Source organism: Erithacus rubecula (assembly GCF_903797595.1).
Source record: "Erithacus rubecula genome assembly, chromosome: 12".
In the NCBI taxonomy this organism is placed as follows: Eukaryota; Metazoa; Chordata; class Aves; order Passeriformes; family Muscicapidae; genus Erithacus; species Erithacus rubecula.
In genome coordinates this window covers 7,973,108-7,993,406 of record NC_136664.1, presented here as the reverse complement: position 1 = coordinate 7,993,406, position 20,299 = coordinate 7,973,108, and the positions used below count along the sequence as shown (strand labels likewise).

The 20,299-nt window shown below is 48.0% G+C and overlaps 2 protein-coding genes across 4 annotated transcripts in view; both read left to right on the top strand.

Moving 5' to 3' along the window:
* Positions 1 to 2,038: 2,038 nt before the first annotated feature.
* On the top strand, positions 2,039 to 3,144 carry LOC306807015 (metallothionein-2). Its single transcript, XM_079316221.1, has 3 exons — positions 2,039 to 2,196; positions 2,288 to 2,353; positions 2,903 to 3,144. Exons 1-3 carry the CDS (start codon positions 2,166 to 2,168, stop codon positions 2,995 to 2,997), a joined length of 192 nt encoding a protein of 63 aa, XP_079172347.1. The 5' UTR covers positions 2,039 to 2,165; the 3' UTR covers positions 2,998 to 3,144.
* Positions 3,145 to 7,520: 4,376 nt separating this feature from the next.
* Positions 7,521 to 20,299, top strand: part of NUP93 (nucleoporin 93) — a 78,003-nt gene continuing 65,224 nt past the window's right edge. Inside the window, exons 1-3 of one of the 3 annotated variants that reach the window (XM_079315778.1) lie at positions 7,521 to 7,619; positions 12,955 to 13,168; positions 13,702 to 13,819. In XM_079315778.1, the coding sequence (XP_079171904.1) occupies positions 12,990 to 13,168; positions 13,702 to 13,819 (297 nt within the window). In that variant the 5' untranslated portion in view covers positions 7,521 to 7,619; positions 12,955 to 12,989. Of the gene's footprint in view, positions 7,620 to 12,785; positions 12,855 to 12,954; positions 13,169 to 13,701; positions 13,820 to 20,299 lie in introns of those variants that run through there. The other 2 variants (XM_079315776.1, XM_079315777.1) reach the window with 2 other exon arrangements.

Here is a 20,299-nt window from a genome sequence, read left to right as displayed (position 1 = left end):
GTTTAACTATTCTGTGCCCTGGAATATCAGCGGTAATACAGGAGACTCCTCCGAGCTCTCCTCTCCCCATTGATTTCTGGCACAGCCTGTCAGCAAGTCCTTGGCTCAGGAGATACTCATTCATTCGTCCCTGTTCCGCTTGCAGAATGACCTCGCTATTTAGTGGAAATACTCAGATTGGGAAATCAGGTATTTTCCAGGCTCTTTTCCCATCACAGTTCACATACAGTTCTGTGGGGATGCTGTGCTGCCTTTTCCCGCTCACAGTAACATGGGCCCAGGACAATGTGTCCCGGGATTCAGCACAGCCCCTCCATGTACGAGATGCAGGTTCCTAGCAATCTGGGAATTCCCCTGCTTTGCCTGCAGCTTTGGCCCTGCACAGTCATCCCTCACTTTTGGTATGGCCAATGCAGGGGTGCACGATCCCCTTTTGGTGGTTGGGGCTCTTTTCCACGACCACAGGTGCAGCAGAACCCGGGGGTGGCCCGTGGGTGCTGCACATTCCCGAAGCACTGCGCCGGGGTTGTCCGGGAGGGAAGTTATTTCACAACCCGTGTTTATGTGCAGTGACACCACACGTGCTCAGTTATTCCACCTCTCCTCCTTCCCGCTCAGCCAGTGGCGTGTGCAATGCCTGCTGGCTTCGCCTCGCTGCTGCTGGCAAACGCTGCCAGGAAAAAACAACTCTGTGCTTTTGCAAACAAGCACGAGCCGTTCCTTGGCACAGCCACCATGGGTCACTGAGCCTCTCCTGGTCCTAGAGCCTGCTGGCCCAGGCTCCTGCCTACAGCACCAGCTCTGAACCCCAGCTTGCCCCATCTGATCCAAGAGTAGGGGGTGCAGGCATGGGGACAGCCTGGCCCTGGTCCACACACTTTTTTCCATGCTGGATGTTGAACTGGCCACAGGCACGTGCGAGGTGGTGGAAGCCAGTTGGCACATAAACCCTGTGACCAGCTGGAAAACTCACAGGGATGAGAAGGTGATTCGCAGCAGCTCCCAACTGGCAATGCCAAGCTACTGCACTGCATCCCCATGCTCACCTGAGGGTACTGCACAAAACTCTGTCAAGAGAGGTTTAGAATGGAAAATGTTTTCTACTCAGAAGGTAGTCAGGCTCTGGAACAGATTCCCCAGGGTAGTCACTGCACCAAACCTGACAGAGCTTAGGAAGCTTTTTGGACAACACACTCAGGTACACAGTGTACTTTATGGAGTTGTCCTGTGCAGGTTTAGGAGCTGAACTCGCTGATCCTTGCGTTCAGGGTGTTCTATGATTCACCCCTCCTGGGAGGCCATCTGAGCACTCCCACGGGGGCTGCCCAGGGCTATCTCACTCTCCAGTGGGGCGCCTTGAACAATCAGTCTCATCTTCAGGGACAGCCCCGCGCACCCCACAGCCACTCTGAGGTGGGGGGCACCGCTGCACAGCGCTGCACAGCGCTGGACACATGGGGCAGCGCCACGGGGCTGTCCCAAGTGTGCGGGACCCGGTGGCAGTGCCATGGCAGCGCTGGTACCCGCACACCCCGCGTATTCCAGCGGCTCGGTCCCCGGGAGCGCAGCACCCGCGGGGATGGGGATGCAGCTGGGACACCCCGGGGTGGCGGAGCGGGCTGGGAGCGGGGCTGCGCGGGCAAGTCCGTGACCCGGGTGAGCACGGCACGGCACGGCCCCGGAGTGAGCACGGCCCCAGGGTGAGCACAGTACAGACCCGGGGTGAGCACGGCCCTGGAGTGAGCACCGCCCCGCTGAGCACGGCCCGAGGGTGAGCACGGCCCGGGGGGGAGTATGGCCCGAGGGTGAGCACCGCCCCCGGTGAGCACGGCCCGGGGGTGAGCACGGCCCTAAGTGAGCACCGCCCCCGGTGAGCACGGCTCGAAGTTAGCACAGCCCCAAGTGAGCACGGCCCGGCACCGCCCCCGGTGAGCACGGCTCGAAGTTAGCACGGCCCCAAGTGAGCACCGCCCCCGGTGAGCACGGCCCGCGCTGAGCACGGCCCGGTCTCGGCCGCCCCGCTGCACCGTGCGCAGCGCCAGCACCGCCCCGCGTCCTGCCCCATAAATAGCGGGCGGCCGGCGCAACTCTGCACCGCTGCCATCCCGCTGGAGCCAGCCGAGTCGAGCCAAGCTAGACTGAGCTAAGCCGAGCCGAGCCGAGCCATGGACCCCCAGGACTGCACGTGTGCCGCCGGTAAGTGCCCCGTCCTGTCCCGGCTAGCTCCCGGCTGGCTCCCGGCTGCCTGGCTCCCGGCTGATCCCGCTGTCCTTCCCTCGCTCCCCAGGTGACTCCTGCTCCTGCGCCGGGTCCTGCAAGTGCAAGAACTGCCGCTGCCAGAGCTGCCGCAAGAGTGAGTGAATGGGGGGCTCAGGGAGGGGGGACCCGGCCTTGTGTTCGGAGGGAGCTGCCACTGCCCTGTGGGACATCCATGGGCACCTCTTTGCTCCACTGGGAAACTTCTTGTACTGTGGGACTCCCTGGGCACTCCGCTGCTCCTAAGGGGAGCCCCTGCTTGATCTGTGGGACTCCATGGACACTTTCCTGTCCCGCAAGGGAACTCTTCTGTGTCGGACTCAATGGGGACCTCCCAGCTCTTGCTCTGTAGACAACCCCTCTTGCCGTGTCGGACCCCGTATGGAGACCCCACCACTCCCTCTCTTGCCCTGTAGGACCCTCATAGGATCCTTCCCTCTTCCCCATGCCCATTGAGACATACACGCACACCCTCTGAGTGCTCTGGGAGGCTGCTCCTGCCCTGTAGGACCCTCATGGAGAGCTCCAACCCATTGGGATCATCAGCCCTGCTCATGCAGAGGTTTCCCACTCTCCATCGGGTCCCCTTGCTTCATAAAACCCCAATCCCTTCCACTTACCTCCTAACTCTTGTGTCCCCCCGCAGGCTGCTGCTCCTGCTGCCCTGCAAGCTGCAACAACTGTGCCAAGGGCTGCGTGTGCAAGGAGCCGACCAGCAGCAAGTGCAGCTGCTGCCACTGAGCCGCTCGCCTCTGCCTGTAAATAGTCGGCACGCTTTGGGGATGGGGGGTGGGGGGCACAGAAAAGCCTATTATTTTTTTGTTTTCCATATTTTGTATTTTCTGTACCAGTGGTGAAACTGGATGGAAATAAAAGAGTTTGTCTGAAGGTATGAGTGCTCCTTTGAGGCTGGGTTGGAGGCTGAGCATTTTCGCCACTTGGGACACCTTTGTAGGAATTGTTGCTGCAGGATGGGAGAGGGCTGCTCACAAACACCCCCATGTCCTTCCCTAAGTGGGCTCTGCACCTCCTTCAGGGAGAAAAGGAGCTTCACAAGGCACAAGATGGATCTCATCCTACTTGTGGGATTGCTCTGGGCATCTTTGAGGTGCTGGTCTCCTAGGGAGGACAGAAGACACACCGAGAGGTGTGGGAAAGCAGTGGAAAGAGGGTCTGTAGTCCCCTGTAACCTTTCTTTGGCTTCATGGCAGGTGCCTCTACATCACATTTGGGGCTTCCTTTCAGTGAATGAGCTTGTGGGGAGCAAGTGTGGTGGGTGAGAGGGTGATGTGTGCTGACAACATGCCCACACTGAGCTGCTGCTGGAGAGCACTTGGACAAATTCTAGTGGGGACAAACCTCCCTTCCTGAAGAGCTCATGCTTTGCAAACCCCAATCCATAGCAGAGCAGATCTGTCCCCAAAGGGACCCTTGCCCTGTAGCCTCTCCATGCCAAATACCTGCAGCTACAGTGCCTGGCTCCTGCTGTGGGCAAAACTTCCACTATTTTCTAGCTCATTTTTGGGAACCACCTTGCTTAGAGCTGGAATGACCTCCAGATGCAGGAGGGCAGGTAACTATAGCCATGAATTCAGTGCTTGGCTGCCTGGATTTGGGATGGCTGCTGGGATGGAGGAGGGAGGGCAGTGGGAAGATGCATAGAACGTATTTTGCTACCGAAAGTCTCTGCCAAGTGAGTCACTTTTTAGGCACTTGCTTGCTCATACATGTCTCCTGGGTGTGCCCCACCACAGATGTAAGTTCCCAGCAGTGCTGCCCTCACCCATTTTGTGCCTCTTTGGGCAACGGGACAGCTCTGCCTGGCATGAAAATGTCCTGCAGTCTGTGGTGACAAGGCACCAGGGACAAGATAAATTTAAAAACCAGCAAAATTGGTGCCTTAGGTACACACAAAGTCCTTTCTGCTAGCCTGAGTGGCATAAGGTCTGCATAGTGGGAGCATGGTAATACCAGTTCCTGGGGATGTTTCAGGCATCCAGGATGGTCCAGGGTGACCCTTTCCCTGAAGTCTGCCCAGCTTCAGCACATGGCACTGCATGGGGTGCCCAGACTGCTCAGCACCCAGCTTTGCCAGTGAGAAAAGCAGCACCTAGCTCAGCACCCATTTGCCTTTTAAATGTGTTGCCTTATTGCATCAGTGTGTATTTTCCTAAGCAGCCTCCCAGCATTGCTTGTTGCAACAGAGGTGTAGTGCTGGAAATGGGTTTTAAGGGTCTGCCTGCCCTGCCCTAAATGCATTTCAAAAACAATCCCATGGGAAGATGCTTTGCTGGAAAAGAAGACTGGCATGGCTCTGCTGCTGGAGCCACATGAAACAGGGCTGCGACCCCGGCCACTGCAGGCGCCCGCATCCTGCCCCAAAACAAAGCCGGCGCGGATGGGGTTTCCCCTGGCAGGAAGCGCCCCAGGCATCAACCGCTCCCCGTTCCAGCAGCGTGCCAGCGTGGGACTGGGCACACACTTCTGCACCCTGCCGGTGCCAGCTGCCCTGCCTGCTCCTGGTTCTGCCTGCACGCCTGTCTGGCAGAGTCCCTCAGCCTCGGTGCCCTTTCCAGCCTCCCCAGGAGGGATTTGAGGCGAGGAAAGCCACAGGACCAGCAGATGGGGTACAGGCACCCATGTGAGGAGCTGGGCAGCTGTGTACCCAGTGCCTGCCCTTGCCTGTAGCTGCTCTCAGTGAGGTGGCTTTCTTGTCCCCTCAGGAGTGTTTTCTACTTAAAAAAAAAGTACTTTCTGATGAAGCAGGAAGTGCTGTCAGCCTGTGGACCGCTCTGTATAGTGGGAGGGTGGGGGGAGCCTTTGCTAGATCTAAGAAGAGGCTGATGTGCTTTATCCAGCCCCCGAAGAAAAGCCCAGCTCAGTTCGGCGCCGTGGTTTGAGGTGACCGTGATTCCCTCCGGGCACCCAGGGGAGCCAGGGCAGGGAGGGTCTGGGTGCACTCCCGGACAAGCAGCTCGTGGAGCTGCATTCACTTCCGCTTTTTCTGGCTGTGTGTGAATCCAGGGCGATGAGGGATGTCCGTGCCCCTCCGTGGCGCTGACACACAGCATGTGCAGGAGGGACACGTGTCCTGTGCAGAAAGGATGTGCGCCCTGTGCAGAGCAGCGATGCGCGGTGTGCAGAGGGGACGAGCGCCCTGCGCACAGCTACACGAACTCTGTGCCGAGGGGACATCGTCCTCTGCCGAGGGGACAAGCGCTGTGTGCAGAGACATGCACCCAGTGCAGAGAGTAAACACACCTTGTGCAGAGGTGACAGGCACGTGTGCACAGGGGAAGCAACACCCTGCCCTCAGGAGACGTGCGCCCAGGGCAAAGGGAAAACGTACCCAGTGGAGGAGAAAATAGAGTCATAGAACTGTTGGAAAGATTGGAAAATCCCTCTAAGGTCATCAAGTTCAGCTGCTACCCCAGCACTGCCAAGCCCACCCCTAAACCAAGTAACACATCTATGCATTTTTTAAATCGCTCCAGGGGTGGTTCCTGGGCAGCCTGTTCCAGTGCTTGACAACACTTTCAGTGAAGTATTTTGAGTAATATCCAGTCTAAAAGCCCTGGCACAGAGGCGAGAAGCACCCTACGGTCCCATGATGGTCACCCAGTATGGAGGGTACAGGCATCTGATGTAGAGGGGACAGCACCCTGCGCATCCTGGGCAAGGGAACAGGGTAGAGGGACGGGCACCCACAGAGGGGACACCCACGGCTGGTCTGTGGGTTAGAGAGGGTTATGCATGAGGTTTGTTTTGAGAAATATTCTCTGACCAAGGCTGTTGGCCTGGAGACGGAGAAGATAAGCAAGAAGAAACCTGCAACTGTGAAAAGTATTTTTAGAAAAGTCTTGGGGAAAGCAGAGGCTTAGATGGGTTTTACGCCAATGAAATTGTTATGTTGATCTATTGTGGCCAATGAACAAAGTGTAAGCTTCGTAAAGTGTGTAAAAGACAGCCGGTTGTTGTAATAAACAAGCACAGTATCGTGTGAATAAACAAGTGAAGTACAGCGTGCCTTGCGTGTGTGGCGCCCGCCCCTACAGCGGCAGGGTCCCGCCCCAGGAGCGGCTGTGCCGGGCGGCTCCGCCGAGCCCTTCCGCAGGGATCTGCTGCCACCTGCCTGCCCGCAGCGCCCGGCCCGGCTCCCTGCCTGTCCCCGCTTCCCTCGCTCCCTCCTGTGGCTGCTCCTTCCCGCTCCCGGCCCCTCAGGACGGCTGTGCCCCCATCCCGCCCCGGAGGGCACCGGCGGCGGCTCCGGGCGGACCGGGACTCTCCTCGCTCTGCAGAGGTGCCCCGGGAGCCCGGAAGGGCTGGGGTGGCATGGCTATCCTACCAGGCCACCCATCCCATCAGGACATCCGTCACACCAGGACAACTGTCCCACCAAGGCATCTTTCCTACTAGGGCACCATTCCACCAGGGCATCCTGCCGGGGACAAGTGCTCCCCTCAAACTGAAGCGACAGGCAGGAATGTACCCTGAACCCTGCACGCACTTGGCAATTAGGCGGAGCTGCTACAGCCGGTGCCAGTGCTGCCTCTGCCCTGGGAACTGCTTTTTACATGGTAAAATTCGGAAAGAGAGACTGTATTAACGGGGAAATCTGTTCAGCTTTGAAGGTTTGATGGGTGATGTTTTGGAATAGTAGCAAGATCCAGACATCATCTCTTACACAAGCAGGCTGCTGCCTTGTGGGTCCATGAAATTCCCGGTTTCCAGATTTCGCTCGACAAATCCCGTATCATTTGCATTATCTGTTTTTGGGCTATCGTGCGTGTGCCCAAGAGTGGACCAAGCACAGCGGACCCTTATACACCCTCAGAACACCTTTGTACAGGTGATGGTGAGAGTACCTGCTGGCTGTAAGTTTGTTTGCTGGTGTATTTGGCCATAGGAGGCAAAATAGGGATGAATTCGTTATTCCCATTTTACCTCCCTGGGAATCAGGTCACAGACGGGGTTTGCCAGCAAGAGTCAGCGCTGATTAAGAAGGAAGAGGGGGAATAGAGAGAAACAACCCCATGCACGTTATTTCTGTCTGTGTTTCTCTTATTTCGGCGCGGCGCGCGCATCGCAGGGAGGCGAGAGGCAGCCTCGAACCCGTGACCTCCGAAGGCAGACACGCCCACATTCGGTCCGCGCCTCCCTACGGGCGCCTCAATAAAGTTGTTCTCGCGAGGGGGCGGGAACCGGCGCGCGGCAGAGAGCGGTGACTGGGCCAATAGGAAAACGCGGCGCCGGACGTGCGGCGGCTCGGCCAATGGGAGCGCGGGGAAAGACGAGAGCGCAGCCAATGGGGGCGCGCGGCGCGGGCACGGCGGGCGCGGCGGGCGGCGCGGAGCGCAGGTGAGGTGGCGCTGGCCGGGGCTGACGGTCCCTCCGCCTCTTTCCCCCGCTTCTTCCCGTTCTCTGGTGCTCGCTGCCTCCTTCCCCCCGTGTCCGGAGCCCCTGGCAGCCGCTCCTCTCCCATGGCTCCCTCTGTGGCCCATGCAGGCCGCTGCGGCGGGAGGCTGGCTGGGAGCGCTCCCGGCCTCCTCGTGGGCGCTCCCGGGGCTCTCCGGAAGCTGCTGCTGTCAATAACCCGCGCCGGTGCAGCGGGGCCGGCTGTGGCTGCGCGGGGAGCGGTCTGTTCTTCCCAGCGGGTCTGTGCTGGTCGGCAGTGCTGAGCTCGGCTGTAGAAGGGGAGTTTAGTTTAACCAAAGTGCGGTGCTGGCGCCTCAGGAAGCAGAAGTTGGTTGTCTGGGAAGGTTTCAGGAGAACGGGTTTGTGTGCCTGTGTGGTTTGGTGTCTGTTTCGAGTTCTGTGCGTGGGGGTCGTTCTTCCCCACTGTGGATTTGCTGGTTGGTTCCTAGAAATTCGTAGAATGTGAAGGGGTTGGAAGGGACGTCAGAACTTGTCTAGTTCCACCTCCCTTACCTTGGGCAGGGACACCTCTGCTAGGACAGGTTGCTCAAGGCATTATCCAGCCTGGCCGTGAATACTGGCAGGGATGGGAGAGTCGCAACTTCCCAGGGCAACGTCTGCCAGTGCCTCATCCCCCTCACAGTAAAGAATTTCTTCTTAAATTTCCCCTCTTTCAATGCTTATCTATTACTCCTTGTCCTTTCACTGCAGTTCCCAACAAAGAATCCCTCTCTGACTTTGCTGTAGGACCCGTTCAGATACTGGAAGATTATATGAACAGTGAGTGGAAGGGCTTGAATTAAAGTCCAGGTACTGCTTCTCTTCTACAATTTGGTCATGTTTTTGGGACAGTAGTTATGGCATGGAGTGCTAAGGTGATAGTGAGAAAGGAACATCAGTTTCTGTGTGCTTTAGTGCTGTTTCACTTATGTTGTGTCTTAAAAAGTTTTCCTACTCCTTGAGAAAACTTAAGATAGAAAAAGCTTAAAATTGCTAGGAAGGTTATATGTGATTCTAAATCCATAAGGTTTCTGAGGTGACAGGAAATTCAGTGAGAGGGAAAGATATGGGTTTTCATGTAAATAACTTCAAATACTGAACCAAATGCTCTGTCTAGTAAGGGTCAGTTATTGCCCTGCTGAGTTGGGTGCTTAAAATAAAGACTAAGTGCTTGAAAAAGAGGGGAAGTGGTAAGATGGCAAAACTGCCAGCTGAGACAGTTATTCAGAACAGTGGAGACTTGAGACCATTATGAGGAACTAATGGCAGATAAAAGAAAGTGTTGACTAGAAGGAAATGTGTGATAGTGTATTTTGGTAGAAATCACTATTCAGGTCCACTTTAAATAATTAACAGTGTAGAGAAGCATTGTGTGCCCTTTCTTGCCTTTTCTCATAGTGCAAGTAACTCGATGTCACTGCCTTTAAAACTCTGAAAAAACCCATTTTTGTTCAACATCCTTACTGTAAGGGCTTACTTACTGTAAGGGTCATAAGAACATTGGACCTACCTACAGATGAGATGAAGAAGAAAATGTGCATGACTGAAAGTATTTTTATGGGAGGCAGAGGAGCATTAATTGATAGTGGTAGAAAAAAATCAATAGGTTTGGAAGGTTGTTGTGTGGTCTGTTCAGGATTTTCCTGCATCTGCCTTTTATTGCATGGGTAACAGGCTGTTGTACCAGATGAGATACCAAATATAGCTTGGAGCTTTTAGGTATTTGCTTTTAAGGTGGCCTATTGTGATTTTATCTGGATTTACTGTAGTTAGGGTATGGAAACTTTTCCTCTGTTAGGTTTGGTAAACATTATTGTGTTTTGCAGACAGGAGGATGGTGTGCTGAGAGTGTGCAGCAGATATTTGGGTTGTACAATTGTCCACCTGCTCTTTGATGATCATCTCTGTGTTTCTTAATCACTTCCCCTGTCTGTAACACTGTGATTATGTTGCTGACTTCTCTGAAATGCCTGGATGTGTGCTTATGCCATGTGCCATGCCAGAGCTGGGTATTATTGCTGCTGCTCAGACAGAATTCCCCAGGCCTGCAAAATGGACCTTTTACTTATTCATGTAGTAGACATTAATTCATTATTAGTAGACAGAAGCTGCTTCACTCCCTGTAGCAGACCAGGCTTGGAGCCTGTTGAAAAAGCACTTTTACCTCAGATATCAGGTTTAGGAAGTACAGCATTGCTGGCTTCCTCTTACTACTTGTGCTCTTGTGTTTTCTTTCCAAGAAGCTGCTCCTGACTCATGAGACTGTGTATCTTGAGCATTTTGAGGTGGGAGCCTCTTTGGGAAACTAACTGATTTCTTCCTTTTTGCTTCCCATTTTGAAGAATCTTTCTGCAACTTGTGCAACTCTATGTTCATCAGCTGCTCTGAATGTACTGGGTGAGGCTTTCCTTCTCCCCTGTGACATCTTCCTTTCTTTTTCCCACAGCACTGGAAAAACCTAACTTTTTTACTGTTTCTCAAAGTTAATTGGTTAGTTGACACAAACCTTGTCAATGTGTGAAGTACAGCAGACACTTGCACATGCACTGGAGTATTTCAGCTTTGTGTATTTCTGAATCTAGTACAGTAAAATGTTAATTGTGGCTGTATTTGGAGTAGAATAGCTACAGCTTCCTTCCTAAGATAGCATTGTTGTGCTCTTGAGGAGTTTTTAGTGTTTTTTTAGGTAAGAAATCATCAATTATAATTAGTCTGAATAGAATTACGAAACCTGTCATCTTTTCTGTTTTTTTTGTGGCTTAAACTTAGTCAACTTGTACAATATATAGTGCTTATGTGTGGTTTTAAGTGTTGGGGAAATTAAACTGGGGTTTAATAAAATTGTCATCTAATGCAGCAGCTTCTATTGATAAGTCATCACAGTTGTTTTACAGAAGAGCTTTTTCAATCCTGGCTTTTAGCCCAAGGTCAGTCTGGTTTCACCAAAGTCAATTTAATTTCTGAAGTATTTTCTTTCTCTTTGGTGTTGGTTGTTGCTCCTTCCCCAGCCAGATATGAAAATCTGCCATGGCTGTGCTCGTTACTGTGGAAGCATTTTCCATCTTGCACAGCAGCATGAAGAGTCAGACTGCAGTCTCCTGATTGCAGTAAATTCTGCCAGGGTGGAGACAAAGTTGTTTGTGCTGTTACATTATTGTACTGAATATACAAATATTCACTCTAAATGTTTGAATTCCATCCCTTAGAAAAAGATGTTTGGTGTTGGCTCTCTGAGTTTTGAGATGTTGCTTCCAGTGCTTGGTTATAATCACAGGTACTTTAACTTGCTCCAAAAGAACCAGTTTATTCCATATTTGCTGAATTGGGTTCAGTCTCACAGAGCTGTTGCAATTGTCCTACGCAGGCAAACTTATTTGAGAAACCTTACATGGTATTAATGTGGTGTCTGCAGGTAAAAAGTGCAGCTTTGGGAGCAGCTCTCTAGCACTGATTTTTCACGCTTTTGGTTTCAGCAGTCTGAGAAGTTGTTGCTTCTTACACTCTCAGCTTTTTATCTTGGTAATGAAAAGAGGAGGTGGACCAGATTGGATCAAATGAAGCTGATGTCTGTGTTGTTCTCACACTCAGTGCTCCTGGAGGATCTGATCAGTCTCTGAATGTACAGGAGTGTGGCTGTTCTGGTCAGCATCTGCCAACAGAGGCTGTTCCTGGCAGGGATGCATCTGAGTTATTGCAAGTAAACACTGGGAAGATGTTCTGTACTGCATTGCAGGGCATGAAACTGCTTATTTCCACCCTCCTCCTCCCTGCTCCTCTCCATCTCGGTGGCAGGCTAATCTGTTCAAACAGATCCGGTCTCTGCCATCTCACCTTATTAACAAGTCATTGCAAATACAATCATTCCCTCCCCCAGCTTTCCAGAAGTGTGTGGGGAGTGTTAGTAAAATTCTCCATTCCTGGATGCTGCTGTTAGGGTTTGTCCTGGCACCCAGGCAGGAGGGATCTGTTTCTCTCTCAGACTGCATATGTCTGAATGAATCATCATGCAGTGCTTTTAAATCATTTGTCCAGACAGAGGAAAGCACTGCTAGTGCTGCTGGTAGTTGTACTTGGGAGCAGTGGTGAGACTGAGAACGTGAGGAATGTTCAAATTCCTTTTTGTCCAAGATTTCTTTGCTATGGTTGAGGAGTACAAAGAAATTGCAGGCTATTGTTGATTTGTAAAAATCTCTGTTTTCCTCTTAGGGGGCTTCCTTGAACCAGATAGTCTCCAGTTGTACTTTGATGAACAGTTGGAGTTAATGCTTGAGATCTGGTTTCTCTTATTTCATCCGGGCCCTCTGGGTTTGGGTGCAAAAGCTAGGAGAGAGAGGCTGTACTGAAGATTTCCATCTCTGCAGCACCATTCAGCACCACAGATTTCTGTGATCTTCTGTGGCTTTACAGAGGTGTCTGATGCTTGTTACTTGTAGCTGGTTTAGCTGCAAACCATGATTTGGTGTGTGAAATTGAGGTTTTGGGTTTCATATTTTATTAATGTGGACATCATTCCACCTACATGTCTTTTTCCATAGTGATCCCAAGCACGTGTGCTTTTGGCTCCATTCTGAATTTAGAACTGCTTGATGCATTTAATGTCTCTTCTGTTATAGCCCTTACCTTGTGTTTTAATTTCTTTAATAATTCTGTCATTGAGTCAATGCAAGGAATTCTTACACTGGTACAACTTCCTGCAGGCATTGCATTTAGACACAGGTCTTCTAAACTGGAAGGAACATGCACTTACTTCTTTTGGCTGGGGGTTAATGATATGGAGAAACATATTTTAACAGATAGCTAGTTATAGCTGTCCGTGTACATCTAGATCTCAACTGTTTTGCTATTAATTTAACTTCATGTTTATGTGTGTTTTCAACCCTCATATATTCCTCTGCTTGCACATGTATGCATCTTCCTTCATAATATATAAAAATACAGAACCATGGAATGGGATGGGACCTGGTTGCTGCAAGCAATCTTTGTGTATATGCAAGTAGTTATAGCTAAAGTAACACCAAATTCTTCACAGGGACTTCTCTGCTTTCACCCTCCTTTGTTTTAAGGCAAAATATGAACTGTGCTGTGGCATCTGCATCGTGCTTCTGACAGGCCCATGGACTGTAGTGCTGCAATGGAAAGCTCTCTGAGACCACTTGAAAGGATTTCCTTGGGGAGGACAGGCAGTGTGTATCCTGTTCTGGAAGACCTCTCTTGCTGGTCTGTGACCCCACAAGCAGAGAAACAGTTTATGTCTGAGCATGAATTTTGCCTTTTTCCCTGCAGGTTGCTGCGAGCGTTGAGCGAGAGCTGCCGCAGGGATGGACACGGAGGGCTTTGGGGAGCTGCTGCAGCAGGCAGAGCAGCTGGCAGCGGAGACCGAAGGGATCTCGGAGCTGCCGCACGTGGAGCGCAACCTGCAGGAGATCCAGCAGGCGGGGGAGCGGCTGCGCTCCCGCACGCTGACGCGCACCTCGCAGGAGACCGCCGACGTCAAGGCGTGAGTACGGGGCACTCACCTGCAGACTGCACCTGCTCTGCCAGCTGTTTGTGCCTTGGCTTCCCAACGTCTGGGGAGTGCTGCAAAGCTGTTCTGTACAATCACTGCAAAGGGTGTTTCGGGTTTTTTTTCTTCCCACCTTTCTCTTACTTCCAAAAAACAATAGGATAGTTGAGGGATTTATCTGAGGGGCTACTGTTCTTCGTTTTGGACACTGAAGATAAAAGGTGCAGTATCTTGTTCTGGCTGCTGCTGAAGATGTTTACCAACATGGTGTACATTTTTTTCTGTTTGGAAGGACTTGGCAGCTGTGCAGCACTGCAGTGGAACAGCAGAAAGAGTTCAGCAGGGCTGAGGTGTTTGCATAGACACATAGGGCTGCTCAAAGTTTGGTTCTATGCAGTTTTTGTAATAGGTCTAGGAGCACTCTCTGTACATAACTAGCTGCTGACCTAAATATTGGCAATGAATCTGGATTTAGAGTTCTGTCTGTTCAATACTAATTTCATATCTGTACAATTTCTTCCTTCTAGATCGGTTCTTCTTGGGTCTAAAGGACTTGATATATCCCACATTTCTCAGAGACTTGAGAGTCTAAGTGCAGCCACTACATTTGAGCCTCTTGAACCTGTGAAGGACACTGACATCCAGGTAGGGACATTTCTGATGTGAATTACACTGCCCTTGCCACTGCCCTTCCTGTGTTGTGCTTCAGAACTGTTCTAAGGCTTCTGTGGAGATAGTTTGGCTCTCTGTTTAATTGACTGGCTAGAGGGAGCACAGAGGGGAGATGCTGCTTTCAATGCTGGAAGATGTTTGAGTTAGCCATGAGAAGCAGCATAAAGTACCAAGATAAGAGAAGTACTTTAAGTTCCAAATTCTTGCTGAAATCAAGAGGAGCTAGGTACATACTTATACTCCCTTTGTGGATCTGTCTTTGTTGGTTTTGCAAGCCTAAATTGCACAGAGATACCTCTCTCATAGTTTTGAAACCTTTATGTCTAGTTGGAAAAACACATGTCGAACTACTTTTGAGGTAATTTTGAGGTGTTGGAATAGGGGGCATTTAAGTCAACTGTCAAAAGAGGTGAGTATAGCTTGTTTCATTCTATCACAGATATCATAACCTTGTTTTGGTGATAGACTGAATTTGCTGTGGTTCAAATGCTTTACCAAATTATTTTATCTTGTAAAGTTTCCTGGAAATTTTTCCTGGGTATCTTAGAAATTATTGTGACCCATCTAGTTTTGCTTTCTGATAGTTCCCTGCCCTTGTAGAATATCTTCATGATGAAACCTGCAACATTCATTACTCAGTTAAGAGCTGGTAATGGATTTGATGTTGTGGGTTGTTGAAGGTAATAGTCTAAATTACTGGTTAATCATTTTGAAGCACTTATTTTCTCTCCTTTCTGGCAGATGGCTCACTTAGGAGGGTCAGAAGAGTTAAGCACTTCTTTTTTTGCAGGAGTACTACTTCAGGATGGGAAGGGAGGCATGTGAAGTTACCCCATTTTTTTCTAACATACCTTTTATTTTTGCATTTGGTACTACCCATTTTGGGTGCAGGACCCCTAGCTGATTCTCATGCTAGTGTTAGGAGCTCTGTGGTCTCTTGTTTTCAGGCAGACTTATTTCACACCAGTTTTCAAAGACCTCTCTTTCACTAAAGATTAGTACTCTGGAGACTTTATCTATTGCCTGATCATAAAATGAGAGCTCTAAACCACTGACATTGTTCACTTTCTGTCTTTTCTCATTTTATCCCTTTATCCCAATTTCTGATGCTGTTGTCTTTCTAATTGGTGATGTTAAAATTGCTGCATGTCTTTCTTGGCCTCATTCTGTCTGTCTTTTTAACAATTCTTGCCTCTTTTTCCTTCTTTTTTTTTTTCTTTTTCCCTGGTTTACTACTGCTGTTCTTTGATTTCTACTGTTTTTCCTTTCTGTTGTAAGAAGTCTTATCATGGATTCTCAAGCCCAGAAGCAGTGGAGCTCTTGACTCTTTGGAGCTGAGATTGTGGCATGAGAAAGCAGATACGATTGCATAATAACAATATTTTATATTATTGCTGGTTACCTAACTAAAATGGGAAGATTTTCTTCTTATTTACATCAGATCTCAAGGCCTTATTTGAAATGGAGATACTGGTATATTCTGTAGTAATCTTGGCATGTTTTCTTATCTCCAGTAACTTTCTTTAATCACCCTCATCGATATTTGAATGTATCTTCCTGTTCAGGAAAAGCTCCAAATTTAAGATAAAACCAGTGGTTAGTTGCAATCAGTGTGCTTAAATGGCCAAATCAGCCAATGAGATTCAACCCTTTCTTCAGGAAAACAGCTAAAAAGTACAAATGAAAAACAGGATTAAAATAAATCATTTAAATCAAAGTTCCCTGTTTGCTGTGTTGAATCATGATTAACACTAGTGACTTAATCACTGACCACAGCTCTTCTCTGAGGCTTAATGCTTGTGTGCTTTGAATCTTACTCTTTTTTTTTGCAGCCCATGTGCAGAAAACATTCTTAGTCAATTATCTGAAAGTGATTTGCAAAGGGAAGCATGGCAAGGGGCTCCACTTCAGATCATTTTGGAGGCGTATGAGCCAAAAGTGTCAGTTTTAAATGTTTTGTTCCTTCTTGTTTTTGCATTTAATGCGTGCAAGGATTTTATGTCTTGCAAAACATCATGCTCTGCTCTGAGGATATTTGCAGTTACATCTCAAGCTGTCTGTCTGGTGACAACTGTGGTCTGTACCTTTAAATTACTTGCTTAGAATATGGACAAGTGTCCATACCTAGCTGTAGGTTCTGGTATGCAGTCACCAACACTTTTAGAATAGTTTTTATTAAGCTCTGTTAGTTATGCAAGAGGACTTTTGTGTAAGACACTGCTGATAGTCCTCTAATTACCTCTGTTAATCAAGAAAGTCTTTAAATTATTTGATGCTTTAGATAAAGATGTGCTACAAAAGTTTCTTTCTATTTTCTAATACCTCCTGATGGTTGTTGGGATTTCTTTTCCTTGTTCCTAGATAGTTTCTTAAGTTTCTTCAGATGTGTTGTGTTTGTTTTAGGGCAGATGAAGCTATTCCTGTGCACTGTGTAGAATCCTCCCTCCATAAGCTGCTCCCATTGTATCTGGAATGCAGTGTGCACAGTGATATAAGGGAGGGGTCTGGTTTATTTCTTTACAGGACTTTACTGTTCCTGTGCTGGTACTCAGTATTTACACAGCTATGCTGGTAAACTTTATTTCTCTGAATTGAGAAGCCTTGTTCTGTTCTGCATCAAGCCTTCAGCTTGTGCCTTGTGGCATTATCATTGCTCTTTTTAACCAGCAAAAATTTCATCACATGTTCTTCATTAACTTGGTCTCCATACTTTATCATCAGTGTTCTAGGCTCAACTGTCCTTCCTCAGACCTGTCTTTTCCTGATGCTCAACACAGACTCACAACTCTGTAGTTTGCAGCAAGTTTAGTTAGTGTGAAATACCATTTGAAACTTGTTATTTTTAGATTCTTTAACACTTCAATTACTCATGTGGTTCCTCATATCTGTCCCTTAATCTTCAGTTTGAGCATGTATCAATTCATAAATACTTGACAGTATCATTTGCCAAAGAGACTGAAATGTTTTTAGGGTAAGCAGCTGAGACTGGAGGGCTCTGCCCTCTTCCCTCTGCAGAGGTGGTGGGGCTGCATTGGTGCAACCTCTGCACAGGACAAGGTGGTGAATTTGGGCTCTTGTGCCAGAAGCACAGACCTGATGCACAGCCTTTGACTGTTGCAGTTGTGTGAAGGCTACACATATAATTAAATCTTTTTTTTTAATGAATTTTAGGGCTCTGCTGAATTTTAAATTCTATCAAAGCTCTTACAGCATGAAAATACTCTTTAGACTTTCTGCCATGTGTTCCCACATCACTCCTTTGCATCTAGAGATTCTCTGGCAGTTTGCTTGAGCTTTCCCTGCATTCTTACCTAAAGCACTTATTTATTGTCTCTGTTCCTTCCACCAGTGCAATCTGTTCTATCAGCCTGTGGGAGGCCAGCACAGAGAGATATGCTAGAATCTAATCTCTCAAGAGATGGCAATCTGCACTCCAGAAGGAGAATGCCAGGAAATACCCTATGCCTTATAGAGAGAGTAAAACAGCAAGAAAAATCAGAGGGGAGCATCCTAGGGCATGAAATCCCAGGATGCTGGTGTGAGACATTCAGAAAGTGCTAAGAGAATCTAGGAATTTACCTTAATAGAAGTTTCAGCTTGGGTTAACCAGCAGGAGGGACTTTCTGTACAGAATCTCTTTAAATGGAACTCTATAATGCTGACTAAAAAGTGCACCAAATTGCAGCTCAATTAATTATCTGAATTATTTATCAGTTGTAAAATGTAGATTGCTTGCACATAAAAGGGTTGTGAGTCCAGGAAATGTCTCCCACTAGAGCAGTAGGCCGGGAAGATTATGTAAAAGATTCTAGGCTTGCCATTAAATTATAGGAATTTGTATTTTTCCTCTCTCATTGCAAAGCTTGTGTTACTAAATTACATGCTGAACAACAAACATTTCTTGCAGTAAATCCATTTTACAATAATTATGTCAGGAGCTTATAAAGAAAGTTTTTTTCTAAATTGTCAAAATGGCATATTTTGGCAAAATCTTTTCAAAATGGAATGTGTTACTCAGGTGCTTCTTGATCTCATATTTAGCATGTATTTATGTGCTTGGGTCTTTTTGTTTGTTTCTTTTTGGCTTTTAAAAATCCAAGGTAAGGCTTGATGATGCAAATCTGTACCCCAAAGCTGGGTTATGTGCATATAAACATAACATTGCCATTCTGCTCAGAAAATGTATTTCTTTACTCTTGCAAAGATGCACTGTGATGTCCTTTTCTAATGAGCACTGTCAGAGCAGATCCTCTCTCAGGTTGCATAATGGCAGCCAGAGGAGGAATTATTCCAAGACTGTGGATAGGCTGTGCCATTGGAAGGTGTGAGGTGGGACCTGGCCCCTGCACTTGTGCTCTTGGGTTTATTTGTGGAGGTCACAGACATTAAGTGCTGCTCTGTCAAACTGATTTTTGGGGTACTGGGTTAATTGCTACATCAAGGCCTCCTGCTGAGGTAATTTGACTGGTTACAATGTATGTTATGCTTTACTGTGGTCTTTGTATTTTGAATAAGCCACTTGGTTTGATACTAGATTTGATCCTCTCTATGCTTGTTTTGAAAAATAGAAGCCCAGAGTTATGGTGGTATATTTAAAAAATGGTTTGCTCTCATTTTTCTGGCTCAGTCCAGCTCTGTGCAGATTTGTGAAATGAGTGCTAGAAGCAGACACAAGCTCTCCTTACATGCATTGCTTATTGTTTAGAAAGTTTGAGGTGAAGCTCCATTACACTGAAGGGAAATTTTGTTGAATTACCTCATTTGTTCAGGTTTCACCTTGGCCTTCTGACCTAGATAGAACTGAAATTAAAGGTTGCATACTAGGGTTTGGTTTTGATTTCTGGATGTGGATATTGAGAGTATTGACTGAGTAGCTCTCTGGAGGTCCAGATATAGAAGTAAGAGCTTTTATCTAAATGAGGGCAGAGGGTTAGGCTGAAATCTCTCCAAGTGGCAAGAGAGAGACTGAAATTAAGTATCTGGGATATTTTGAAGCTTTTCAAAGTACTATAAACAGGTTTTGTATCAAAGGTAGCTTAAACTTCTACTGTAGTGTTGATAGAATCTGGGTCTCAGGATGCTCTCCCCAGCCCTGTATGTTCTGTTTGTGTGTATGTATTTATATGTATGACTCATAATTTAAACATTCTTCCTCTGACATCAGCTACTGAAAGGGTGCATTATTTAACAATTGAGCTCTTATTGGTATTTTATGTTACCATTTGTGATATACTTTGTGGTATCTGCTAGAATAATACCAAAGCCTGTGGTAATCTGCTAGAGTGTAACTAAAATCAGAGTTTAAAAATGGAAATGCTGACACAACCTTAAAGGGCCAACCTCAAGTGCTGTTCACAGTCCATTGTTTGCATTAGCTTAGCTTGAAAATGCATTTTTCCTTTTGCAGATTTTGTCCTTTCTCGTTTGCCAAACATTGATTTCTCCCCCCGCCCCCAAGTCCTTCAGTTCTAATGGAGCTTGAAATTAAGGTGGCTTTATTTTCCTGTAGCTTCCTTGTTCACCCTAATCAATGATGCCAGCACAGCTGTGGGGACCTTTTAACCATTGCAGAGCCGTGGTGATGGAGGCAGGAGGACAACCTTCAACCTTGGCTCTTTTAGGGTTGGTCATTAGCTGTTGGTTTCTTTGCATTGCTATTTGTGGTCATAGTTGGGAATTCTTCAAAATCTACAGAAATGTTTAGCTCCAAAAATACCTCTCTTCAAAGATTCTTGGAAGTAATATTTTGTCCTCCCTTTATTAGTGAATGCTAGTATCAAACCCTGCTGTCCTCTTTGCCTAGGTTGTCTCACTGGATTTGAGCCTTAATGTACACATTTAGGCATGTAAATCAAGAATATAAATATCCTGGTAATTAAATGTGGCCAGAGGCAGTTTGCACACAATTGAAGAAAGCAGTGGTGGGGAATGAATGGATATTTTGACATGCAGCAAATGGAGCTAAGGGATGTGGACCTTGGCAATACAAATTACAGAAACTACCTCAGCTCATCTCTGCTGTGTTTGATGTCTCCTTCTAAGTAATGTGTAACAATTTTACATAAACTGCAGCCTGCCTGTGCTCTCTCCTGGGTGCTGTGCAGGCCTTGGGCAGCTCACAGCCCTGGCAAAGCAGCCAGGGGGTCAGTGGCCTGTCTGCCACCTCACTGGCACTGAGTGTCCCAGGGCCCCTCTGAATGAACAGACTGGCCCAGAGCCCCCCAGGCCTGTGCTGATTAAAGGATGCCCTGGGAAGTACCAAGGTGTGTGTGTAGATTGGGATGTGTAAGATTTAAGAGTGCAGGCTTCTCTGTTACATAGCCAGCATGGGATTTTGGGGTTGTTTTAGTTTTAAATTAAAAGGAATAAAACCCAACAAAACCAAAATACCCCCTTCTTTTTGGCATTGGGTGGATGAATGAATAATACTATTGGAAAAAGAAAGGAGGAAAA